The 27,360-nt window shown below is 48.8% G+C and overlaps 2 protein-coding genes and 1 long non-coding RNA gene across 10 annotated transcripts in view; 1 reads left to right on the top strand and 2 right to left on the bottom strand.

Moving 5' to 3' along the window:
* Nucleotides 1–27,360, bottom strand: part of Rpl29 (ribosomal protein L29) — an 893,235-nt gene that overhangs the window by 100,246 nt on the left and 765,629 nt on the right. The window lies entirely within an intron of this gene.
* Poc1a (POC1 centriolar protein A) overlaps nt 1–27,360 on the bottom strand; it is a 68,478-nt gene that overhangs the window by 20,381 nt on the left and 20,737 nt on the right. For 5 of the 7 annotated variants that reach the window (XM_039081983.2, NM_001109296.2, XM_039081985.2 and 2 more), the window contains 2 exons: nt 23,405–23,473; nt 20,568–20,660 (listed from right to left, as the gene is read on the bottom strand). In XM_039081983.2, coding sequence (XP_038937911.1) covers nt 20,568–20,660; nt 23,405–23,473 — 162 coding nt within the window. Of the gene's footprint in view, nt 1–15,197; nt 15,242–20,567; nt 20,661–23,399; nt 23,474–27,360 lie in introns of those variants that run through there. The other 2 variants (XM_039081982.2, XR_010054017.1) reach the window with 2 other exon arrangements.
* LOC120094254 (uncharacterized) lies at nt 1,214–19,247 on the top strand. Its single transcript, XR_005488451.2, has 3 exons — nt 1,214–1,456; nt 4,918–4,973; nt 18,014–19,247. It is a non-coding gene; the product is annotated as an uncharacterized LOC120094254 (long non-coding RNA).

Raw genomic sequence — 27,360 nt, 5'->3', positions numbered from 1 at the left:
GCCCCCAAGTCATAAAAGTTGAGCCCCTCTCTATACTCAAAGGAAGGCTTCTCCTGCCTCAGGAAGCAGCCTGCATGTATGGAGCAGGATTCCCTGAGCATGGGTGCCTGGAGGCAGTTCAGCAGATGCCACAGTCCCAATCCTGCAGCTCCACTGTGTAAAACTGACAGCCCGTGCTTGGGTCAGTTCCCAAACTTTGATGACCTACACGTGTCTAGTGGACATTCCAGACGTACCATGTCACCCGCAGGGCTCTGCCAGTCCAATCCAGCTCCTTCCGCACCCTCTTGCTTGTGCCCTGGCACTCACACGGCATTTCTCTCTTCATGGATACTTTGCTTCACCGTCTCCCTCTGCTAAAAGTGTCCTGCCCTCCTCATCAGGGGCTCCGCTGCTCCTGCATACCCAGGCCTCCTTCCTGCCCCATTCCTCTAGCCACTTCATCTTGAAAACAAGGGCTAGCACACAGGCAGACGAATTGGTGCTCCCTGTTCATGGGCATCCTGCGTGGGCTGTGCTCTCACCCCTTTCCACACAAATCTAGGACATCACGAGGGTCAAAGCTTGTGGACCACCCATGTACCACAGAGCTAAGCCTACTGTACCGAGAAGCTACCCAGCTCCCAGAGCCATAGGCAGTGGAGTATACTGGGGACAATTGGGACTCACCTCCAACACTGCCCAGCCCTGACAGTTCTGGGATGCCTGGAGACCCACAGCAAGCTGGCTGTTCACACCTCCCCCATGTGTCTTCCCTTAGACTAATCCACTAACCAGCTGTGGAGGATGGTCTGGCCTGGCAATGCTCACCGTGATTACATCACAGTCTTTGGAAGGAATGGACGCAGGAGAGGGTTCAGGTGACAAGGGAATGCACAGCAAGTCGGCTGTGGAATCTACCTGAATATTTTTCTTTATTAGGAAAGAGTTCTGATCTTATAAACCACAAACTTTCAAGGACATATTGATATGAACTTGAAAAATGCCAGCTCTGGTGGCCAAAGAACTTGAGTGTATGAGACATGAGCCAGAGGGACATTCTTGAGAATGAAATTGGTGTCATGAGCACATGTCCACTGTTGACATGCCTACTGTGTGATGACCACATGTCCACTGTTGACATGCCTACTGTGTGATGACCACATGTCCACTGTTGACATGCCTACTGTGTGATGACCACATGTCCACTGTTGACATGCCTACTGTGTGATGACCACATGTCCACTGTTGACACGCCTACTGTGTGATGACCACATGTCCACTGTTGACACGCCTACTGTGTGATGTGGCCATTTCCTAAGCTCTTGGCTATCAGAACCAGGGCTCTTCCATCGTGGAATCAATGTACTTTAGATCTCAGTGCCTACCCAGAAGCCCATTGCATAAGGAAACACTTCAGAAGCCTGCCAGCCTTGCCAAGACAGCTCGGACCCAGCACAGTGATCTCCAGGCTCAGGTAGTTCTGCCTCGGGTGAGGAATGAGAAGCTGGAGAGGCCTTGGCTCCATCACTCTAGCTAGTGCCTCTACCTTCTCATCTGTAAAATAGGGTCAGTGAGTTTAGACGGGCGCACCTGAAGTCACCCTCAAGCCTTGTGCCCCTGCTCACTCCTTTCAGACAGACATACTCTTCCCCAGGGCAGGAGAACTGTGGATCCACTAGGACAGACTTCTGAGAAAAGGTTACAGGCTTCCTGTCCCGAGGGCAGGCATCTTCCTGGGGACCGCCAGACTGGTGCTCCCTGCTGCCTGGGAAGGAGGGAATGGAAATTCTGAGTGTTTCTGCAGAGCAGCCCGAAGGCTGCCAGTGCTGAACTGAGCTTCTGGAAACCAGGGATGATGAGGTGGGGGTGGGGAGTGAGCGCCAACTTTAGCAGTCTCCTTCTGAGCCAAAGCTGAGCAGATCCAAGGGAGCAGCAAAGACTGGAGCCGTGGTGCTCCAAGCTGGAGACGTGGCTTCAGGGGAGATATGTGTTCCCATGGATACCAGGGATATGGGCTGTCTTCCCGTCACAACAGAGGAAACTGAGGAAAGAAATGCAAATCCTGGCACTCTGAGGCTAAGACAAGAGGGCTGTGAATTCCAGGGTAGCCTGGGCTACATATGGAGACATATGGGGTGGCGGAATGAAGACAAGTACTTACTGAGTTCAATCCCAAACCCATGGCAGAAGGAAAGAACTGACTAACAGACATTGTCCTCTACCCTTCAAGCACATGCTACACTACACACACATGTATACTTAATTTAAACACACACAGACAAACAGACACACAGACCCACAGACACACACACAGAGTTTTTTGAGATAGGGTTTCCTATGTAGCCCTGGTTGTGCTAGAACTCATTCTATAGACCAGGCTGGCTTTGAACTCATAGAGATCCGCCTGCTTCCTGAGTGGTGGAATTAATTAGAAAAGGAAAAATATAATAAGAAAAATATAATAAGAAAACAACTTAAAAGAATGTGGGGTTTCTGGAAGCTGTGCATGGTCCCTGTTACCCCAATACTCGGGAAACTGAGGCAGGAGGATCACAAATGTGAGGCCAGTCTAGGCTTCAAAGTGAACTTAAGGCCATGGTCTAGGCCATCCTGTCTCAAAAGATCAAAGGGGGCATCACAGCACTGAGGCTGGCCAGTACTGTTTACCTGCCATCTACTGCAAGCCCTGATTTAACATCACCTCACTAAATCCTTGAGGGTCCTTCACAGTAGAGGTTGTTTTATTATTTTTCAGACAGAGGACACTCAGTCTAAGTGCTCTCTCAGGAAAGATCACCCTGGCACGCTACATACTTGCTCAAAATCATTTGGCTAGGATCTAACCTCAAAGCACAAACTCCTGGGTATCAGGCAGTCCGTGACAGGTGACATGTCTGTTATACTGGCTGCAACTGGACTTCTTTGTGCACTTTCTCCTTAGTATCTTTATGAGGCCACCAGCTCCTCTGAGCCTAACAGTTTCTACATCACTGCCTGGAATGCCTGCCCAGGCAAGAACAGAAGCCCTCCACAAATACTTGATGCCCTGAAGGGCTCAACCCACAGAAACAGTGAAATTCCTGTGACAAAACCTCATCAGCATCTGCACTGCAGCAAAGGGCCGTGGGCCATGGGCCCTGCCCCCACAGCCTGCAGTCACCCACCTGCACTGCAGTGTCCAAGAGCTGCAGCATTCCCTGTGAAGCTGCGTGAGTAGCACAAAGGCAGTCATAGGAAAGCTAAGTGCCCAGGTAGCTGTGGAGTAATGGAGATGCAGGTGCCTCCACAGCGTGGGAGAGCAACGGTCACAGCAGCTTAGCAAGAAGCATCCTAGGGGCCACAGTGGTTCTTGGATGTGATACTTATTCTTGGAGTCATCAGGGCACACACCTTTGGTCCTGACTGTCAGTGTTTTCAAAAGTTTAACAGAGGAGGAGTGACCCACCCTGAATGTGGCCAGCAACATCCCACAGGCTGTGGTCCCAGGCTGAGTAGAAGGAGCACTGAGTGGAGCAACAGCATCCGCCCACCTCCATTTCCTGACCTGCAGCCTAGGCTCACGCTCTGCCACCATGCCTTCCCAGCATGACCCACGGCCAGCCACCATGCCTTCCCAGCATGACCCACGGCCGCCATGCCTTCCCAGCATGACCCATTGTATCCCCTCTCAAACTGGGAGCTGAAATAGACCCTGCTTCCTTACCTTCTTCTGTTAGGTACTTCCCTACAGCAGGAGAAAAGAAACTAATAATCCAGTGCATCATAAGTAAACCCCCACCAGCATCAGTCCACATGTACAGTTCCATACTATGCCATTTACATCAAATATTATTTTAATTCCAAAACCACAAAAAATATGTGGAAACTCCCCTTGGGACCTGTCGGGGTCTCTTCTGAGGCCACCGTGATTCTAGGCTCTCACAGCATGTTTAAAGGGTGTCTGCCTGGGTTCTTTTCTTCTGTCAGCTCCCTGTCATATGCCACCAAGGGCTCCGCCCTTCATACACAGCAGGGATGCATTAAAATAGCTCTCAGTCATCCAGGCACGCGAGAAAGCAACCCATGAAATTTCATTAAACCAAACCTGAACAGGCTGTGGGTCTTCACTGTCAGAGAAATCACTGTGGTCAACTTCCTGGCTGGTCTAGGTTGGCTGACTGTACAACGGGCCTAGGATACTGGGAGCTGGGGGAAAGCAGCAATGCTACCCTAAGAAGAGAAAAGAGGATAACCTAAAAGACCAAGCTCTTTTCTCTTCCAGAGAATCTGGGTTCTGTTCTTAGCACCACGCAGTGTGGCTTACGACCACTCTGAACTCCAGTTCCAGGGGATTTGATAGCCTTTTCTGATCTCCTCAGACACAAGGCATGTATATACATGTAGGTAACACATCATACACATAAATTTTTCAAAGAAAGAAAGAACTGTCCTGTCAGCCTCCGAAAGGGCTAAGGTTAGGGATATAGCTCAGTGTGCTTACCTAGCATGCACAAGGCCCTTGGTTTGACCCCTGTACCACGTAAGACTAGCACAGTGGCCCATGGCAGTCATAGTTACTTAAAAGCTTATATAGTATAATACCCACTATCTGGTCAGCCATACACTGTAAGAAAAACAGAAGCAGGGCTGGAGAGAGAGGGCTCAGCTGTTAAGAGCACTGGCTCCTCTTCCAGAGGTCCTGAGTTTAATTCCCAGCAACCACATGGTGGCTCACAACCATCTGTAATGAGATCCGATGCCTTCTTCTGGTGTGTCTGAAGAAAGAGACAGTGTACTTACATACGTTAAACAAACAAACAAACTTTTCTTTAAAGAAAGAAAACAAAAGCATATATCCATAGAAAATATGCATATGAAAGTTCACAGCAACTTTGTTGCTGTTGCTGTTGGTGGTGACAACCAAATAACAGAGAATAATCCAATGTTTACCCTCAGGTAGATAAACAGACTGTGACGCATCCACTCCATTGAATCCTCCTCAGCAGTAAAAGGTATGAACTACTTATACATGTAACAACATGGGTCAACCTCAAAATAATTAGGCTGGAAGAAACCAGATCAAATGAGTAAGTAATTGTATGATTCCACTTACATAAATTCTAAGAGGTGCAAACTAACTTAGACAGCAAAGTCAGTAAGTGGAGCTGTGGAGAAGGCTTAGTGGGTAAAAGGGCCTAGCAGGCAAGCACCAGGACTGGAGTTTGTATTCACAGTCCCATAAATCTGAGCAGGTGCTCCACCAGCCGGTGATCCCAGTGCTCTGGAGGTTGGGGACACAACTCCAAGAGCAAGATGGCTAGCTGAATCAGCAAACTCTGGGTTCAGTGGATAATTGAATGTCAACCTCCACAAGCATGTGCACACACAACTGCATACACATGTACCCAAACATGTTTACATGTCACTCACGCATATATGCAAAACCAAACAAACAAAAAAACCCCTAAAACCAACCAAAAACCCCACCTCACAACAGCTGTGCATGCAGACTCATGCCTATAACCTCAGTACAGACAGGCAGACAGGTCTCTAAGAGTTTGAGGCCTGCCTGCTTGCATAGCAGGTCCCAGGTCAGCAAAGCCTACATAGCAAGCCCCTGTCTCAAAAACAAACAAAATCCTACAATAAGGAGGTCAATTGGTCGGTCCTCAGCTCCGGGGGCGGAGGGGGTGTGTGTCAATTAGTGTTGTTTGTATATACAAAGAGGCACAAGAAAACTTTTTGAAACAAATGAAATATTCTGTATCTTGATCATGTGTTGGGGTGTGGTATTATCTAACTGGATCTGTTTGACAAAACTCAGAACTGCTCATTTCTTCACGGTGATTACTACTATTGTAATTACAAAACCTGATCAAGTCCCTCTAAAGCTGGTACTGTGTCTCCAGTGCCCCTCGGAGCCCAGTGGTCTGTCAGTACCACTCTACACTCAAGGCGACGAGCACTGCCTCCCCACAGAGCAGCGCCAAGACGCTAAGCTGCAGGCTGATGCCTGGGTGAGAGAGGCCCAGGAGGCTTGCCATCAGTGTGTGAACTATTTTCCACATGGGTAGAGCGGAGCATCTCATTTCAGTGTAGTCTCCTCAGTGGAAGAGAGGAAGAAGCACACTCCTATGGGCAGGGTTCCCCAAGCAGCCCCTAGCTACACAGGGATTCATGCAGAATCAAGCAAGGACTGCACACGGTGGGCAAGGAGCCAGAAGCATCTGCCATTTGACTGGATGATGCTGAGCTAACAGAACAGAGCTGCAGGTGGGTGGATGGGAGATGATTAATGTTTGCCCAGAGTACACATTTCTTCTTTTCTTTTAATTGTTCACTCTGGACCTTGTCCTCTGCCTGGCCTGCTCCTATAAAAACTCTGTAATGGACAGGTGTCTAAGAACTGACCCATGGCTTCATATGGGGCCAGAATGGAGAGGCTGAGGTGACCCAGGCCTGGGTTTTCACTAATTTCTTCCTTGCACAGTCTACCTGGTCACTGCCTACTTAACACATTAAAGCATCTCAGAGTTTCCAAAGAACAGCTGAGAGCCATGTTGGAAGGACTAGAACGCACGCACGCGCGCGCGCGCACACACACACACGCACACATTAAATCTCTTCAGCTTTTTTTCTTTCACTGCAGTCTACTCACTTAGCAAGGAGAGCTCAGAGGTCTCTGTCCTGACCTCAGACCATTAGCTGCTCTCTCTCAGAAGTTACAGTTGCCTTCAGGTTTGCTAAACCGGGCCCTGGGGAGGGAATTAAAAGGTAGAACTCACTTGGACTCAGCCTCACACCCGATTCTCGTATGGGAGAGGCAGGGCTAGCTTCTTAAATCACACACATTTGCAAACTAGATAAACTATACGCTTATTTGTCTTGTAATTTAGGGTTCCGGCCTGGAATCCAATAGGGGAGCAAACTTCTGGTTCTAAACATAGCCTGAAGCCACAAGGAATTTTGGTTTCTTAAAAGCATCTAATTGTTTGGCAGTCTGGCCAATGTTTGCCCAAGTGTGAGCCTAGGGTTTCCTTACAGCTGCTGGCTTTTTCAACTTATGAACATGCCTGTTCCCCACACCAGGCTCTGAAGAGGGCAGGGCGCTGGGTCATGCTTAAGTTGAGGGACAGTCAAGTACAAGGTCTGAGGCCAAAACAGTAGCCTCACAGCTGAAAGGGATACTCTGCAACCAAAGATCCCAGCCAGGTCCCAACCAGCTACACCTTGACTCTACAAGGTTCTCACTGCTTGGAAACTGAGTATGTCTTTAAAATAGAGGGCAAAGGATCCACGGGCCTGATCAACACACTGATGAGTTCTTCCTGCCATGCAGATCAGTGCAATCTAGGCTTTGGGACTAAAGGCAACATGGTGTTCCTTTTTATGTCATGACTCCCTCAGAAAGGCAGGGAATGCCAGTGACTCCATTCCATCTGGGCTATGGAGCAAATGAACAGACGAAGCACAGAGCCCACTCTGCCTGGCTCACCTCCAGCCTGAGACAGCTACTCCTGGGCCCACAACGAGGCTGGCTCTGCAAAAGTTTCCGAGTATTTTCCACATCGAGTGAAGGGGTGTCTTCAAAAGAGGAGAGAGCATGCCCTGGCAGGCAGGGTTCACCTCTGCTCTCAGGGGAAGTGAGGTGTGGGGGAACAAGATGAAACGAGAAAGCCAAGTCACCTTGAGACAGCGACTGCCCATGCCTATCATATAACCACAGCGCTCCCAGGAGGTCCCCGACCTTCATTCCTGGGACGGCAAACAACACAGCCTTCTGGTTGGTGTTCAGGGCATCACTGCCATAGCACAGTAAGAGACACACACTGGTGGCAGCATGGTAAGGTGGGGTCAGGAACACACACAGGGAGAGGGCAGACAGTGAGGTCTAGGTCCTTTAACCTTGTTTACAAGAGCCTCAGAGGAGGCAGGGCCATCCCAGTGAAGCCCACTTTCCTCATATAGTCTGCTAGGACTATGTGAGACACGCCTCTGGGGCACCCTCACATAGCTCAGCTCGCCACTGAGCCTGAAGACCTGAGCTGAATCCCTGGGACACACCCGGTGAATGGAGAGAACAGACTTGCAAATTCACCTCTGACCACCACATTCAAGTATGGCAGACCATATACACATATAAATAAATGTTTGCCAGGCATGATGGAGTGGCTCCTCTTTGATTCCAGTACATGTGAAGCATAGGCAAGTAGATCTCTGAATTCAAGGTCAGTTTGGTCTTCAGGCCAGTCGTGACTACTTAAAGAGACCATCTCAAAAACTAAACAAACAGAAAAAACCCAAACAAAAAAGTCTTAAAAATGAGCTAATATGGGGTTGGGGATTTAGCTCAGTAGTAGAGCGCTTGCCTAGGAAGCGCAAGGCCCTGGGTTCGATCCCCAGCTCCGAAAAAAAAGAACCAAAAAAATAAAAATGAGCTAATATTTAAGGAAGACAATCAGAATAAAGGTGAGTGGTCAGAGCACAGGAATCTTCTTTCTTTGGGAAAGACTGTTCCCTTGGGACACACAGGGGTCCCAGTTAGGACAGCTTGTATTCAGGCCAGCCCTACAAATAGAATGTAAGGTCCACTACAGCTACATGGAGTCTCCATACAGCAAGGGCCTGAGGGCTGGGAGGAAGGAGATGAAGAATTCTAATAAAGCCCTAGTGTTGGCTGTAGTTGGTTTTTAATAAAGGATTAAATTGCTTTGAACTAATTTTAGACTTATAGAAAAGTTGCAAAATATAGTACAGAGAATTTCCATTACTCCCTGCCCCCCCATGTTAGCATCTTACATAACCACAGCAGTCAGGAGATCAGGAGACCGACATTGGGAATACCACTAACCAAAGTTATGTGAGTTCTGCCAGTTTCTGCAGCTGATATCCCCCAATCTCTAGTCTAGACAGAATATTATAATACTATACAGGATTTCATGTGTGTGTGTATTGTGTGTGTGTGTGTGTGTGTATATATATACATATAGTGTGTGGTATGTATGTGTATATTATATATATCTATATATATAATGTGTATGCATGTGTGTGGAGTGCATTGTGTGTCTATCTATCTATATATATAATGTGTGTGGTATGTGTGTGTGTGTGTGTGTGTGTGTGGTGTGTATTGCATGTATGTATATATAATGTGTGTGGTGTGTGTGCTTGTGTTTCTACATGAGTGCTGGGGTTCCACACTTAGGTCCTCAGGGTTGTGTGCTAGGCTGTGCCAGCCACCGGTTCCCTGGCCTTTCACCATACTTTACTATTTATTCAGCCTCCTGCACTCCATGTCAGTTCCCCGGGCCTTTCAAGACCAATTCTTTCCAACAGTATTGGTCAGTTATTTTCTCGATTCTTGTGTGCCTGATATTTCCTGGGACTGGATTCAGGTTATGCCTTTTGACACTGCAGGGTCTGTGTAGCCAGTACTTGATGCTGATGGCTCTGTGGGCACTGTCCCCTCTCCAAGTTTCTCCACTGCAAAGCTGTTATTTCTCCCTCCATAGTTATTTGGGGGAACTGGATTTTTAAAAGGAAGCGTGCTGCTGTCTTTACAAACCCCATGTGTCAGCCCAGCTTGCTGATGGCTGCAGCTGCCCTACAGAGGAGAGGCACCTAACGAAGATGAGCGGCAGGGATGTCGCTGGAAGACTGGGAAGCTTTGGTGACAAAGAGGAACAGTAGCAGTTTATTTATAGATCCACTCGAAGACAGATCATTGTAACTACTGGAGTTGAATTTTAAAACTCTGGGAACAAAGGCTAGACTATTTTAAACTTTCTTCACACTTAGTTCAATGGAGAGTGTCAGAGCCACCGACCATGCCCCAGGCACCACTCCCAAGTTCAGTTAATTCATATTTTGCACAGCATAAAAGTATGTGAACTGAGCCTGCCGAGAGACACCCAGGCCTGACTCTAGCCAATCAGCAGAGCAGCTGGCCTCGGATTAGCTAGAGCCCTTTGCCAATGCCCGGTCTTCCCAGGGAGGCTGTGTCCCAGGGGGTCTTATGGCCTCTCTTTCCTGGAAAATGAAGCTGCAGGCAGCAGAATGAACTACAGTTACATCATCCCTCCTCCCCTCCCCCTGCAGGCTCCAAAGAAGGCCAGCAATCCTACCCCGTGCCTGGACCAGGTCACCTAGCAGTAGCTTGCCTATGTAGCCATCATAGCTCCAGGAGAAGTTGGGTCTTCCTAAGGACAGCGGGTCCAGGAGGTCCCCTTGTTCCTGGCCTGACTCTGAACAATGGATGTGAGAGGAGTGTGCAGACAGCAGGATGATATACATGGGCATGCGAGTCTTCATATCCTTCCTTGAGTGAAGAGATGCCCTCCCCGCCCCCAGCCCCACACCCCAGACTTGAACTTGTGATCCTCCTGCCTTTGCCCCCAAAGGCTAGGACTGCAGGCATATATCACCACACTTGTTTTTATTTGGTGCTTGGAATCAAACACAGTAATCTGCCAACTGAGTCCCATCCCCAGCCCCATGAAATGGCATTCTTGATACAATGTAGAAAAATGTGAACATGTTCTAAGTACTTGTTATGAAGACATTATTAATTGTGTTGATGTGACAATAGCCTCACGGTTATATAGTCAAGGAAGATCCTTACTTAGAGTAAAATATTGTATCTGGAATTAAAAAATGCGCTGAGGGCTTCTAAAATGTGTGGGGAAGATGTAAGGTTGGCAAGTAGAGAACCCTGGGGAAGGGGTTGGGATGCTACCTGCTCCACTCAAGTGCTAATCTGAATTATTCTGTCACACAAGGGTTTTTGTTTTGATAACAAGTGCTGTGGGCTGACGCCATGCTGGGAAACTCCAGCAGGAAGCAGAGCTGCAGGGCCACCACCCTTTTAGGGTCTGTAAGCCTGTGGGGGCAGGTGGCTTTGTCCAAGTCCAAAGAATGTCTGCACAAGGCGATGGCTCTTCCTAGAGAAAGCCCCTGACGGCAGTAAGAGTATTTACTGAGCCCACAGCAGTGTCCAGACCTTCAGGGAAACTAACTGTAAGATAATCTCCATGGAAACCATCTATTCTGATTTTTTTCCCTTTGCCATGGTAACCAATAAGAACATAAACATAAGTATTATCCAACACCCTTACACCACATGGTCAACACTACTAGCCAACCTGGAAAATACAAAATGCAAAGAGGGGTTTTCCATTTCAGATGAGAAGTAGTTCTGTAGTCTAGTCCAGACGTGTAGCTTCTGCCTCCCTTTGTGGCCTGAGGGCTGCTGTACCACCCCAGCCATCAGCTGCCAGAGGAGCAAACAGCCAGAAAGAGGCTGTCTTCATTAGTCTGGAGCCATGAAAACCAATCCTAAAACCAAACCAACCAAACCAAACCAAAAACCAAAACAAACAAACAAACAAACAACAAACGCCTTAAGGAAAGGGCCAAAGCCTGCCAGGTACTATGCTCACACACTCAAGCTCACTCCTCAGGGATCCCAGGTGCGCGTCCTCCACACCCTGACTCCTTGGCATCCTTTTCCAGCACACACCGGCCGCTGTGGGGAGAATGAAGCTCAGTCCTAGGGCTGGGAATAACTGATGTGGGAAGGGGGCCTACTCTGGGAAGGGGCTGCTCTGGGCAGGTGAAGTCAGAAAAATTTCTAGGGCTGGTGAGATGGCTCAGTGAGTCAAGGTGCTTGCTACCAAATTTGATGACCTGAGTTCAAGACCCACATGGTGGAAAGAGAGAACTCCTGAAAGTTGTCTTTGGACTTCCACTCTTGCATTGCAACTCACTCTCTCTATCCTCCCTTTCTCTCTCCCTCTCCCTTCCTCCCTCCTACCTACCTACCTATCTAAAAATAAAAAGGGCCAGACTCGATGGCCTTTAATCCTAGTACACAGAAGACAGGCAAACTGATTTCTGAGTTCAAGGCCAGCCTGGTCTACATAGTGATTTTCAGGACAGCCAAGCTATGCAGAGAGATCCTGTTTTGTTTTGTTTCATTTTTTTAAAAAAAGAAAAGAAAAGAAAAGAAAAAAGGAATGAAGGAAAGGAAAGGAAAGAAAAAGAAAAGAGAAAGAATTTCCAGTCTCTGAACACCTGGGAAGACTGCGTGAAGCGACCATCTGGGAGAGCCAATGGCAGAGAGCTGCTCTGCCTGGAACAGGTGTCAGCGCCCCAGAGAAGCAGAGCGGGGCTCAAGCATCTGGCCTTGTTCTACATGTGGCTTGTTTCTCCCACTTTCAGCTTCCTGGGTTTAAAAAATAGAATTGAGCCAAAAAAGAGACAAGGCCGAGCCTCAGATGCCTGGAGCCTGAAGCCCGTTCTCATGCTTGCTCTGCTCCACACCACAAAGCTGGCCAGATCCTTCCAGTCACAGAAATGTCTAAGATAGGAAGGGCTCCTTGTCTAGGATGTCAAACAGTGTTTCCAGAGTGGGGCCTGCACTGGCTCTATCAGTGTCTCCTGGAAATGTGTTAGACGTGGAAACTCTGGCAAATCAGACGCCCTGGGGACAGCCCAGCCGGCAGCTAAGTTTTAACATCCCCATGTGCGCTATGATGCACTGCTGAGTTTCAGAACCAGTTGGAGGAGCTTCTGACAATGAATAAATGTCAAATGTTAAAAAGCCTGCCTTGGCTGGGCATGGTGGCACACACTTTTAATCCCAATGATGGGGAAGCAGCAAGAACTAGGCAAATCTCTATGAGTTTGAGGCTAGCGGCCAAGATTTTAAAAATCCTGTCTTTATCCCAACAGCTAACATGGATTCCTGCGAATGTCACCTTGTGCAAATGCAATCTGTGCTTGTAAGATTCCCACTTTCACACCAGGAAGGCATCTGAGTAGCCTGATGTCCCCTGTCCTGTGCTGGGATCCACAGTACCCCATGTCTGCAGAGTAACACTAAGCAGCAGCGGTAGGCACTAATGATCACACTTGACCACAGACGGTAGGAATGCAGACCTCACAGGCCCCTAAGACAGCAATGCCGCAGTTCTACATGTGAGTATGTACTCACACACACTGAGCCTGTGAGTGTGTACTCACACACACTGAGCCCGGGTATTGTCTTAGATCTGAGGATGCTGAAGGAGAAATGCGGAGACACCTTTCGCTTCTTCATTCAAGGCCCTCTTGATTTTGCTGCACCCACCCCAGGGGCCTGTACTTGACTGGGTCTAGAACTATTCACCAGAATGTCATATGACTTAGTCTAGGCATGAATGAACAGTACCAGGAGCCACACAGCAATGTACAACCAGGTATCAGCATCCCCACTGTCCCTAAGTCACCCCTCAGAGCCCTCTGACATCTGCAGACTCCCAACACCAAAGGGAGGATTGGAGCCCCTCAGGAGAGAGCCTGACTCCCTGTTACCCACCAAGCTATCACCCACAGAGGTGAGGGTACAATGGATAAAGCTGGCCAACCAGTCAGATGCACAACATATACACATAAAGAGACACTGCTCAACAACCAGAGATGCCCTGAACCCAGAGGCAGGGGCAGCACCATGTGATGGGGCGATGGGCCCTGTAAAACCAACCCCTTTCCAGACTGCGTAACTTCTGGGTATCTGACTCACTGGGAGCAGACAGGAAGCCAAGAATTCCCTTTAACTGTCTTGAGAGAGGAAAAAAAAAAAAAAAAGAGCCAGAAATGGGGTCAAGTGGAGAAGGGAGAAGTTCCTTTTTAAGACATATAAATCTGGGGTTCATTCTGCTTCAAATGCCCTCAGCGACCCGCCTGCTAAGCGTGCCTTTGAATTCGAGTTTCCTTCACTTTGTGTTTTGTTTTTTGGGGGCAGGCTCCCCTGTAGCTCAGGCTGGCCCCTGTCTCCCTCCCACCACCTTCCAAGGGCTGGAATCACAGGCGTGTGCCATCACACCCAGCTTGAGTCCTTATTTCTCCCTACAAAGAGCAAATGCCAAGACCAGAAATTTATATTCTGGGGAAAGGACCCAAGTAGGGAAATCAAACTGCTAATAGCTTAATATTTGTATCCCCTATAAAATTTATGCTAGAATCATAATCCCTAGCACATTTGGAACTAAGGTTTTGGGGGTAACTGGGTCACGAGGACGGAGCAACCACAATTAGGATTACTGCCCTTATAAGAGGGTTTTAGCGGGCACTGTCGACTGCAGTAGGACACAGAAGAAGCCACCACGCCCTCACCTGTGCCTCCAGAACCCTGAGACATGAATGCCACATGGCATTCCTCTGTTGTTTAAAAGCTACCTAGCCCATAGGATTTTCTTTCAGCAGCCAAAAGGCACTGAGATGAAATCCTTGAGGCAGATGGAAATGGGTCTCCTCTTTGCCTCCTTAGGTGAGGTTTCTGTAGGGAAAAGCTAGGTCTTGAAACACCCCCTCCCCGCCAACCCCCGCAAGCACTGAGGACCTTCTAGAGCCTCAGAACAGGGGAAATAGCCATGGAGAAGAAATCAGATCCCTTTGCACTCAAAATCAGAACTACACGGCAGAACCCAAAACAAAACAAAGGTAGAGCAGGCGTCTAGGACTTTGCCCTCAGAACCTGAGGCACAGGGCAGAAGAGGAAGGCCTCAAGAAGGCCTTGGGCTAAGGGCAACCGCTTTTCTGGGGAAAGTTCTAGCACTAAGGCTCTGAGGTTCCTTGTCCTAAGGAGTTTTGAGTGTGTGTGTGTGTGTGTGTGTGTGTGTGTGTGTGTGTGTGCGCGCGTGTGCGTGTGCATGTGCATGTGCTGTGTGGGGGTACTGTGTGTGTGGTATATGTGTGTATATGTGGTATATATTTGTATGATGTGATGGATGGGTATGGTGTGTGTTTGTATGGTGTGGTGTGTATGTGTATATGTATGGTATGTATTTGTGTGGTGTGTGTATGTATGGCATGGTGTGTATGGCATATGTGTGTGTATGTATGGTGTGTGTTTGTGTGGTGTGATGGATGGGTGTGGTGTGTACATGTGTGGTGTGATGTGTATGTGTATTATGTGTGATTTGTTTCCGTTTACTTTCTTATCTGACTTTGTATCTGTCAGTTAAAACAAACGAACAATATATGTTTGGAGGGGTCTAAAATCCTCCCTGGTCCTCATAAGAATCACTTGAAGGAGAAGCCAGCACTGGAAATTACCCCAGTCAGCAATGCACCCACACCTTTGTTCAATGCCCCTCACCCCAGAAGATTTGATGAACACTTGATCACTCTGACTCTCAGAAGACCTAAAGGGGAAAAGAACATTCTCGAAATAGCTATGCTTCTTGAGCACTCACCATGTGCCAGGAACAGGGCCAAGTGCTGCTTGCTTGAATACCACCTGTGAAATGTACAAAAAGAGGAGGACCCAGTGTCTCCCAGGTTGACAGAAGAGGAAACAAGATCTCAGAGATCCGGCCACTGGCTGGGGTCACAGCCCAAACAAGGCAGGGATGGGATTCAATCACTGGTTGGTCGGAAGCCAGAAGCCAAGCACTTAACCACAGGTAGCTTTTCTCCTTCAAATGCAATCTTGAGAGGAGAGCAGAGAAAAGCCCTCAACCCAGAGATTAAGGTTAATGTCTAACCTGGAGCAGCCAACCTTGAGAGCTCAGGAAGTGGGTTGGTTTTTTACCTCTGTCAGTTTTACTGAATTATCTAGAACGTGGTGTTCTTCCTCTTCCACCCCACCTAGCACAACTTCTCAATTGCATAATGGGCTTCTAACTGTGGCAAAGATAAGGATAGATCCAAATAAATGCATTCTTGTTCATTAAAAGTAGGTTAAAGGGGTTGGGGATTTAGCTCAGTGGTAGAGCGCTGGATATCAAATGCAAGGCCCTGGGTTTGGTCCTCAGCTCCGGAAAAAAAAAAAAAAAAAAAAAAAGTAAGTTAAAAAGCTGAGCATGGTAGTACGCTCATTTAATTCCATTATGCAGGCAGAGGCAGGCAGATCTCTGAGTTCAAAGTCAGCCTGGTCTACATTGTGAGACCCTGTCCAAAACAAAACAAACAAGAAGTGTAAAAGTACTTCTGCAGCTGAGGTAGAAATCTGTCCTGGAGAAGATTTGAGGAGGGCAAGATGTGAACTCTGAAATTGGCCAAGGTCTTTCAACCTAAGGAACAGACCCTCAAGTCCAGAGAGCAGGAGGGCAGGTAAATAAGAACAGATGGTGGGCGGGGCTAAAGCAAGGACCAGGCTAAAGCAGTGGTTCCCTGGAACACCAGTCAAGCATCTGCTGCTACAGAGAAGCCCTCTGGGTACTCACACATACCCCCTCCAGGAGGTACTCATCTGCCCAAAAGTAGTCCTTCCAGTCTTTTAGGGCAGAACATGGAGATTCCTGCCCACTCTCAGCCTGCAGCATGGCCTGGAATCCTTCATGTGCAACCTTCCAAGCAGAGAAAGAGCCCCAGCCACGAGCCCTGAAATCCCTCCTTTGTACAACTCAGCCAAGAACAGAGGGAAAATGGCACCCATTATTCTCATTCTGAATGGCTGGGAAATGGCTTTTGCTTTTCAACATGAAATGTGCCTAAAAATAAGCTGTGAATTTCAACCAGAGGTTGAAAATAGCTCCACAGTGAACGCAGCTCGGCTCGGAGTGAGTTTAAGGACAGCCTTCACTCCAAGATCTGAAAGCTGAAAGTCACGTTCAGAGACTCGGTCACAGGCGGGGGGCTCAAGGGTGAAGGACCTCTACAGGCTCACAAGGATGTCCTTGCCAGTCTCTGCTAGGAGGTGGGGGAGAGCAGCAAGGGTCCAGGCAAGGTCTGTCCCTCTGGTTTCCAATGGCCACAGTGGAGAACGCATGTGGTCCAAAGTTCCACACTTACTTGGCCCCACGGACTCCCTGACAGCACCAAATGCCTAGGGGTGCACGCCTTGCTTTGGTGCCTAAGGAACACAGAGCTGGAGGAACAAAGGGCCTCAGAGGGGCAGCGTAGTCCAGGCATGACTGAGAAGTAAACCACCCTGGCACCCAAGGCCTCTCATTAGGTATTGCCTCTGAATCTGAGCCTTTGAGCAGGAAGGGCAAGACATAGCCAATCTGAAGAAAGCCAAGTTGCAAAGGTGAAGTGTCTTTTCTTATTGTTTACCAACGTCTCTAGGGGAGCCTGAAATCTGATCAACCTAACAGCATTTCTACAAAACGGACTAAGACCTGAGAGCTCTGGTCCATGTCTTCTGGTGGGAATCCAAACCTGACCCAACTGAGCAGAACCCTTCCTTGCACAGGCTTCTAGAGCTGCCCACCTCTAGAGCAGTGTCCCCTCCACACTCCTCCCGCAGCCTCACCCCACACCTCCCAACTGCTTTCTTTCTGGGCTCAACGGTGATTCTCAACAGTGACACCTGACAATATCTGAAGACATTTCTGGTCATCACAACTGGGAAGCAGGATGCAACTGGAATCCATTAGGTAAAGGCCAGGGATGCTAAAGATGTCACGGTGCACAGCACTGCACTCAAAGAATATCTGCCCTGAATGCAACTTGCTGAGGTTGAGCAAACCAGGGTTACCAGAAGCGAGGGAGCTCGTCGGACCCAGTTCACAGGACAAAGCAGTGCTCCCGGGCTCCCCTGGGGAGCCGAGCTCTCTGGCCATACAGAGGATCTGAGTGCCAGGGAAGATGGGAACTCACTAACCAGCTACCTTCCTACCTCAGGAGAACCTAGCCATTATAGTTGCAAAAACTTGCTCTCTCCAGCACAGGAGAGAAAATTCCACAATTTTTTTATTCTCCTGTGCTGGAGAAAGCAAGTTTTTGCAACTGGATGCTCATGGCTTCTTAAGATAGACACTGAAACATGGTTAAAATGGTTGATTTTATCATTCACATAACACACACACACACACACACACACACACACACACACACACACACACACACCCATATATGCCCCCACAATAAAACTAGACAGAACAATACCCCTGGGCCATCTTCTTTGTCCCTTTCAGAGAAACTCCTCAGACAGCATTGATGGGGGTGGGGTGGGGTGTCTAGAAGGTCTACCTGTTCTCTCAAGGCTCTAGAAGGGACTTATGACAAAGAACAAGAAGTTCCTATTTCAACCAGGAATAACTCTAAGATTACTGTGTCTCTTTAGATGCCTTCATTACATGCCTGTGGAGTACTCTGAACTGCTGAAGAAATGGAGGCTTGGGAAGATGTCCAGGACTACCCAACAGGGTTCAGAGGCCACCAGAACTCATATCTTGCCCCCTGCTTGAGTCCCATGTAGGGCCACCCATTGGTAGGACTACAATAAGAGCCCTGATATGGGCCTCAGGGTAGTTTGGGGACAGCTGGCTTCCTTGGTTTTGTTGAGCCCTTCACCTTCAACTCTCCATCCTGTCATGCTGGTTTCCTCCACCCACGTGACTTCACCCTAGACTCTCAGGCCCTGAAGCTCTGGGAAACAAGACAGGTATGTTCCCCATTCTGCGTGTGGTTGAGGGACATTAGGCAGTTTGTCCAAGTTAACTTCCCAATAACTGTAAGAAAAAAAATACAGGCAATTTCACTAATCATTAAAACTACAATGAGATCCCCCCCACCCCAGTACTGCCAGAATTGCCATTAAGAAACAAACAACAGGGGCTGGGGATTTAGCTCAGTGGTAGAGCGCTTGCCTAGGAAGCGCAAGGCCCTGGGTTCGGTCCCCAGCTCCGAAAAAAAAGAACCAAAAAAAAAAAAAAAAAAAAAAGAAACAAACAAACAACAAAGATTAGCAAGGATGTAGACACAATGACCACTTACACTCTGTTGGTGGGAATGTAAGCTAGTAACCACTGTGGAGCTCAGAATGGAGGCTTCTCAAACAACTAAAAGCAGCTCTACCACTGCTCGGTATTTACTAGAGGAGCTCCAAGTCAGCATATCCCAGGGACACCTGCAGCCTTACTCACAACAACTAAATTACAAAAAGAATGAAGCAATGCTGTTTGCAGGCAAATGGATGCAATCAGAGATGTCCGGATTAAATAAATCAGGCAGTCTCAGAAAGGCTAACACCAATGTTTTCTCTCATTTGTAGTTCTTACATTATATACAGATTCATAAACCTATGTACATACATACGACATCAAAGTACAAGTTAAACTGTAGGGGACAAAGATAACTACCAGGAGGGGAGGGAAGAGAAAGGAGAAGGCAGGGAGTGGGAGAAATATGCTCAATAATTACATGAAATTCTTTTTAATAATAATAAAATAGGGGTTGGGGATTTAGCTCAGTGGTAGAGCGCTTGCCTAGGAAGCGCAAGGCTCTGGGTTCGGTCCCCAGCTCCGAAAAAAAGAATAAAAAAAAAAAAAAAATCCAATAATAAAATAGAAGTAATGTCAGTAATGTCAGTTTTTCTTCTACCTGAAGAATGCTAACTATTTTCCCAAGGCAGATGGCAGTAGCCCCCTAGGATAGGAAGGGCTGTCAAGCAGGCCCCTGCCACCAGCAGGTTACTTAGCCTTGTTCTGAGGAGACAGCATGGTGACAGCTGAGAGTCTCACCTGAGAACTAGGGCAAGAACCACCCACTCACTCTGCAGGCAATGAGCACAGGCAAAGGCCTTGGCAGTGCTGGTCTCACTGCAAGTGCCCAATAGTCAGGGAGCTGCAGGATAGAGGGCAGGACCCACACAGGACCCAAGCCTCACCATTCAAAGTTCTTTCTAGGCAGAAAAGGGATTGGCAGCAAGGAGAACTCTGGGGCCACCCAAAGAGCTCCAACTAGCCCATAGCTCAAACACGAAGCAGAAAGAAAGCCTGCAGTCACAGTGGCCAGGCAAGCGGGAGATTCTTGGGAGAACACTGTAGGCACAATGTGGCCTACTCCAGAGGCAGCTCTTGTGCAGACTGGGGGCCTTGTGGTAGGAGAGATTCAGCCACAGTAAACCTGGGACAGACTGGGAGGCTTCCTGGTTCTATTCTGAGTTCCAGCCTTGACTTGCTGGGGGTTTGGGCGAGCCACTTCCTGTGGCTCGAGCCAGTTTCCTCCTGCCCAGGAGGCCACAGTACTTCTTTGGCCCAGGCAGAGGAGAGGATAACAGTCCACGGCCATAGAAGCTTAAAGCCTTTGGGATTTCAACCAAAGTTAAAATAAGTGATAGCCTTTATCAGTTACCAGTTTTCACCCAATTATTTATTTTACAACATTAGATTATTTTTACTCAGGAAAACTGAATGTCCTTTTATCACCAAAGGTACTAAAAATAGTTTGTGGGTAAGGAACTTCCTCTGCATGGTTTAAGGGGGGAGGGGGGAAGAAGTGAGACTAACCAAACCAGTGTCGTTCCCACTCGTCCCAGCTGAGGCTTTGGGCCCCAAGCCCTCTAGGAACCTCATGTGCGTGGGTCCTGTGATCGAAGGGAGGCCTGGCATGGGACAGGTCCTTTGTATGCCTTGGCCTCACTCCAGCAGCAGCATATGCCCCCCAAAAGTACCCCCACCAAAAGGGTGGGCATCCTGGACCCTAAAACTGCTCTGTAGCCTTTATATCTGATCTGTTCATTCTGGATTGGAGTCAAGGCTCAAAGTATTATTTGGTACACCGGGTTCCTTTCTCATGACAGAGAAGCCTCCAGCCCCCCATCTCCGAGCCTTGTCCTGATCACTGTGACTATCCCAGAGTCACATGGCACAAGCCCTAACTGCCAAGCCACTTACCGGAGTCCCAGCAGAGCTGGCTTGGGGTGGGGGCCTCCGTGCCTTCATGTCTCCATAATCAACGGTGTCAAAGTTACTCTTCCAGACCATCACCTACCAAGAGCAACAGGCAGAGAATGAGAGAGGTAATCAGTCAACCCCGAAGTTCTCAGCTGTAGTGGCTCCCACCTGATATGACAACTCAACTCTGGGGCCTGCCCCACATCCCTGATAAGGCGTCTCTGGGGCACCAGATGGAGTATTACCACGTAGCATGATTAGATCTTAGCACCTGCTTGTCCCTCTACCCAAGTGTCATAGATGTCTCATGTCAGAATCACTATTAAATCCATTTGTTCCCTTTCCATTTATCTTGTCTATCTGGAAAGGAAGGCCTGAAGGTGTTGGCTTGCCTAGGACACTGTGGGAAGCAGTGAACATAAACTCCAGCCCACACTACTGGATTAATGTCCTGGCTCCAGCCCCTACTGTGGGGCCTCAGGTGAGGGACTCATATGTCCTACGCCCTCTTCTGTGAAAAGATCCCAGCTTCCGCCTCCCAGAGCTACTAGAAGGATACAGTGTGACACAGTCACTGGCACCAGGGAATGGAGTAACACACTCATTATCCTAAGTCCAAGAAGTTTAACAATTAAAAAAAAATACACTCTTAGCCAGGTACAGTAGCATATGCACTTAAGATAAAGGCAGATAAATCTGTGAGTTCAAGGCCAAGCTGGTCACCCAGCACTAAAGAATGAGATCCTGCCTCAACACTGATAGATAGATAGATAGATAGATAGATAGATAGATAGATAGATAGATAGGCAGACAGACAGACAGACAGACAGTTTGATTCCAACATAGCTACTATAACCTCTGTAACTCTAGTACCAGGGGACCCGACGCCCTCTTCTGGCCTCCACAGGCACTGCATAAATACGATACACAGACTTACATAGGGGCCAAACACCTATTCACATTTTTTTTTTTAAAAGTTAGATACAAAAATAAATGTCGGGGTTGAGGATTTAGCTCAGTGGTAGAGCGCTTGCCTAGGAAGTGCAAGGCCCTGGGTTCGGTCCCCAGCTCCGAAAAAAAAAGAACCAAAAATAAATAAATAAATAAATAAATGTCAAAACTCCAAATAAATAACTAGCCACACTCAGTATCTTCCCCAAACAGGATAATGCCTAAAAGCACCTCACAAAAGCTGAGTTGCCCACCCTGCCAGGAGGCAAGAGCACTCCCTAGTGGTGGCTAAGAAGCCACAGGAGGCTGGGTGCTGCGAGGCTTATCTGCAGGGTGGGTGGCTTGGCCATCCATGGCGGTCACAAAACAAAACAAAACATCCCACCAGTCTATCACCCAGTGAAGACTTGACATGCCCGAGGTGCGCCCCACTGACTGGGACACAGCAACGAACGTGGTTCCTCTGAGGGCTCCTCACAGCTCCACTGTTCACACCACCCCGAGAGACGGGCATACGGGTACCTCATCTACCCCTTTACAGACAGAATGCTGGCATACACACCTCACGTACAAGGTCCTAACGTGACCAGCAACACAGTGGCCAGCATGAATGTAGACATAACGCCAGTGTCACCCCAGAAAAACACGAGCAAACTAAAAGGTTGAGGGAGTTGTCGGTCTCGCTGTCTGAGGATGGCCACAGCAAGCAGCCTGCTTGTGCCGGGTGACTTGTGGTACCTCGGCTTTTAGCATGCACCTCTGCTACACAGTTAGCACGAGCATCTGCCATGCAGTTCTGCTTTCACACTCACTGGAGGCTCAAGGTTTTCTCTCACCTTCCTCCTCTTTGGCTGATAGTTAGGACCTAGTGATTGGATGGGAAGATACAAGCTGGCTCTTATCTAGGCTGTGGACAAAGAACCTTCGGTTAACCTCTGCCTTCCTGGAGAATCAGTATTTTACTGCAGCTGGGAGTTGTGAAGGCCAACAGGACTTGTCTAGGCTGAGCACCCAGAGCATGAACATTCTCGGCAGCCCACCAGATCAAGTGTGTTCTCGGCCACCACTCTTTTTCTCCACAGTGTGTGGACAAAAGGCACTGTGTGTACTCGGGGAGACTGCTGACAGGTGCATCCCTCGCTGCTCCACACCTTTCCCGGGCCAGGCTTTGAGCTAGACACCAAGGGCAAGTACCTCCCTCCCCCCAGCAGACAAGTCCGTGGCATTTAGCAGACGGGGCAGAGGCCTGGGCTCACAGGATGAAGCCCAGTCAAGTGGTGATAAGGTGGGACAGGACTTCTCTGCAGCCAAGATACAGAAAATGCTGATCCTTTAGATGAGCAGTGAGCTGGGAAGCAAAAGGACACAGAGAATGGTGCAGAGGCTCCTGGGAAAGGATGGCGCAGAGGCTCCAGGGATACGAGGCCCAGCAGTCAGCTGGGCTCAGGGCCCATCCTGTCTCTGCTGCCTGCTGGGATGTTTTCTCATCTATAAGAATAAAATAGGAAGACTCGCCCCACAGGACTCAGGAGAACTAAATGAGCTATGAAATTCTTGCCACACTGACGACATTACCAGATCTACAGTAAGTATCCAGTAATTATTCACTGTTTATGCAATCGGGGAAAAGAAACCTGAAAATCTTCAACTTTTTCACCATGATAATTAGCTCAAAGTCCTTCCAACCCATTCTATTCTAAGACACTTCCACAGGTCATCCCTGAAGACTTGTTTAGGGACAGTCATTGCCTTGGACCTGGGTACCCCCACCCACACTCCGGCAGTCTGTTCACCATGGGTATAGTCACCAAAAGCCACCACAGCCCATCTGCATCTGGCCCCCAGCCTCCTGTGGGGTTCTGATTCCTTAGGCCATTCTTTCTTACCTGCTCATCAGAGCCTCCAGAAGCGAAATATTCCCCCGTTCTTGAAAAGGCAACGGTGGTAGCAGGGCCCTGGCGGAACCAATAGAACAAACACCAAAGGTCAGCTGACATAGTGGCACACCAGTGGTCCAAGTATTGGGCGGTGGAGCTGGGGAGATCAGGAATTTCAGGCCAGCCTGGAGTACATAAGACCCTATCTCCATACAGACCGTGCAACCCCTCCCCAACTGTCACTCTGAGTCTAAATGCATAGTTCCTGAATGGCAGCCGCAGTGGGACAAAGGTCTGAGCACTTGTTCAGCACACAGCCTCCTTAGCCTCTGTCCAAGAAGCCTGCATGTGTTCAGGTACAAGAAGCACGGCTGGGCCTCAGCCTCCAAACACCTCCACAGAGGTCAGGCTGCAGGATCAAGGGCAGGCAGAGGGGAGGGAGCAGGATGCTCACACCGGCAGGCTGGGCAGGCTGGCTTCCTTTCCATGGCTTCCCCAGTAAGAAGCAGGAGATCAGAGATGCACAGCTGAGATCAGCACTCACCTCTCTGATGTAGGCCTAACAGTGCCCTGCTGCAGCCCAGAGAAATGGGAGGCCCAAGGAGAAGCCAACGGCTCGAACGAACAAGGCAAAGTCAGGGGTATGAACAACAGGAAGCAGGCTGAGGAGGAAAACACTGAAGGCACCTGGGTAGTGGACCAAATGGTGCCAATGTCTCTGCCCACGCCCATGCATTCTCCTTACATTTGGGCCTGAACACTGGGTGATGGGCTGCTCCGGCTTCCTAGGGACTGAAGGTCAGAGTGACCATCTAAAGGGGAATGTCAAGTACATGCTATGCAGCACTCTCCAACAAACACAAACAGGAGGGGTTGGGGGAGGATCGTGATCTCCCAATAGAGAAAGAACATTCCTCCCCATATGCCTGGAATCTATTCCAGAAAGATAATCCAAGCAAGGATCTGGTCACAGCCACAGACACAACCATCTCTCCTCCAGCCATACATTTACCATGGCTAGTGCCTGCCATTTTGCAGGCAAACCAGGTCAAAGTCTGTCTCCTACATCTGTCACAAAGGTCATCTCAGTTCCTCTAGATGGCCAGAGTGTAACAAGAACTGCCCGGCAGAGGGCCTTCAGCAGCAGAGCCTGGACTAGAGACAAGGGGAGCCTAGGGAAACTTCCTGCATTCAGTATGGCTTAGGTTAGACCTTACAGCCGTGAGCAGCTTCTCCTCCCACAGGAGACAGGCAGATTGAGCAGAGACAAGAGCGTACATGCCTGCTCACACTTCCAGAATCCACTTCTAGTTCTTTCTCTAAGAGGTGTACAGAATGGAGTGAGAGACAGAGAGAGTGCCACATCAGCTCGTGCATCAGAGCCCTGCACCTGCATTAACCCATCTAATCCCCAGAGGACACTGTGTGCCTTTACTACTCCACGATGGGGGAAACAAAGCCCAAGTGGACACAATCTAAAGCCAAGGCCTGTCATCTCCCTTCTCCACACAAGTGCAGCCACAGGCTCTGGTATACCCTACCCCTGGCAGCCCCAGGAATTCTAAGCTACCATTAACCAAGATAGTGTGGACCCACTTTTACTGATAGGGAACATTGCCCACTCACATCCATGAACAGTGAGTGTCAAATACCAGGTGCAAGGCATCCTGGACCATGTGACTCCATTTTTGAGCACCACTGGCTGCATCTGCAGAGTAAAGGTACGGAATGTCCCTTCCAGTGGATAGTTGGCAAGGGATTACACAGCTGATGGAGAGAGGTGACACACTTTCAAAGAATGGCTACCTGCTTCTTGACAATCTTGGCCATTTTCATATTTGGAAGTTTTTGATGAATGTATGGCAGTGATATAATAATAATAATAATAATAATAATAATAATAATAATAATAATAAAGACAACAAAATGCTTTTTACTGTGAGCGGGAAAAACAAAGAGGAAAGAAAGAAACAGGAAGGAAACCAGAGCACAGAGGTTCAAAAGCAGACAGGCCCCTCTGCCCACCCGGAGATCATGGGAAGAGCCCCAGGAAGGGCCAGCAATGAAGGAAGCAAACACACACTGTGGCTCCCTCCCCTGCCTGTCATCACTCCACCACCAGATGCCAAGCTGGGAACAAGATGTCAGCAGCAACAGCAGTGACTCACTGGAGAATTCACCCTGCTTACAGGGAGATCAGGGCCAGAGGCCAGGGGCTGAAGTTCTGGTGCTTTCTCAGGAGACTCAGGGATGCACAAGCAGCCAGGAGGCTCTGTGGGGCCCACCCACACTCCTCCCCAGCAGTGCACGTCTACTAAGAGGACCGCAGGGCACCTGCAACCAGGACCCTCTGCATTCCTAGAGAGAACAACTCTCATCCAGCAGCTTGTGAGGCAGCCCAGACCCAAGTAGGCAGCCTGGGGCACTGAGTGTAGCCTGCACTCCTGTCAGACTGCATCCCCATGCCATTGTGGCCACCTCGGTTTGTCAAGTACGGGCTATGATGTTTGCTTGATGACAAGATCACATGATGATGTGTTCTTTAAACTGACTGTGCAGACCAGGCTCTCTCCATGCTGACATGCTCTGGCCTCGGCTCTCAGGCCTTAACATGCCAGCCTCTGCTCATCTTGCCAGCCTCTGTCCTCCCTTCGCCAGCATTCTAACTTGACTGCTCACTGCTCCTCAAAGGCTAGGCCACAAAAGGACTCTTCCTCATCATCCCTTCAAGAGCCTCCAACGTTGAGCTCTTCAGTCATTTTCAATCTTCCTTCATCTTAAATAAATTTGAGGCTACAAATCTGTCTATGACTCCACCTTAGCCAGACCCCAGGAAGTCGCTAGTCTGTAATGTTTTCACTGGCATGCCCTCCCAGATTGCCAGTTTTGACCCAAGTTCTTCTTCAGGCAGTGAGTTATTTGGAAGTGAATGAATCTTCCTCTATCCATGTCACTGATCAAATATGGTATGCTCTGGCTTTGTGGTGGCCTATTCTTCCCTTTTGATTAATCACTCCTGTGCACTGTGCCAGCTCCAAGCAGGGATGTTGCTGAGTTCTTCCCTCCCAAGGATAGGTCTGTCCCTGGTCCCTCTACACTGAGTCCTAAATGTGGCCCGAGCATCATCTCTCGATGGGCTTTCAGCAGTGTAGAGTCCAGCTGCCCTGCACCCCCACATTAGCAGAGCAGCCCCTGTGCTGACAACCCTGTCTGATTCTTGACTGCATCCATGTAGATGCTTCCTAAGCTCGGCTAGGGCCAACGCCTCTCCTTCCCCGAAGTGGTTTTATGAGGTGATGTTTCTTAATCCGTCATGAACACTGCATACACATGCTATCTACCCTGTCTTCTCTCGTCACCCTATTGTGCTTGGCTGAACTCACATCCAGTCATTTCACCACATGCCTCTTTTCCTTTGTCAATTTCCAGACTCACAGAATCTATGCTATTTTGTTTTTTTTCCCCTCTACACTTTAATTATTTGGCAGGAACATGTGTGCACCATGGCACGCATGTGGAAGTAGGAGGACAACTTGCAGAGGTCGCTTCTCTATTTCTACCACATGGGTTCTGGGTATAGAATGTAGGTCATCAGGCTTGGCAGCAAGGTTCTTTACCCACAAACCATCTGGTCAGTTCCCTGTCTATTTCCTTTAAACAGCAAGCATTAGTGAAACAAGAAAAAGGAGGGAAGGAAGAGGGAGAGAGGGATGGAGGGAGGGAGGGTAGGCAGACAGCTCCATAGTGATTCCACTGAATACTTTACTACCCTTAAGCAGCCTGTCCAGACCTCGGCACTCTCCTCACTCCCCCCAGACTCTATGGCACCTGGTTCCGACCATGGTGCCCTAAGAGCTATGCTGGCCAAAGTCTAGCCGGGTACCCTGACACACCATGTACCAGTAAACAAACAGGGCTGTCACACCACGCACTCCTTGAGAAGGACAAAAAGAAGAGTGGCCATC

This window comes from Rattus norvegicus, chromosome 8 (genome assembly GCF_036323735.1).
Source record: "Rattus norvegicus strain BN/NHsdMcwi chromosome 8, GRCr8, whole genome shotgun sequence".
In the NCBI taxonomy this organism is placed as follows: Eukaryota; Metazoa; Chordata; class Mammalia; order Rodentia; family Muridae; genus Rattus; species Rattus norvegicus.
Note: the sequence above shows the minus strand (reverse complement) of the source record. Positions and strands in the feature narration are given on the sequence as shown.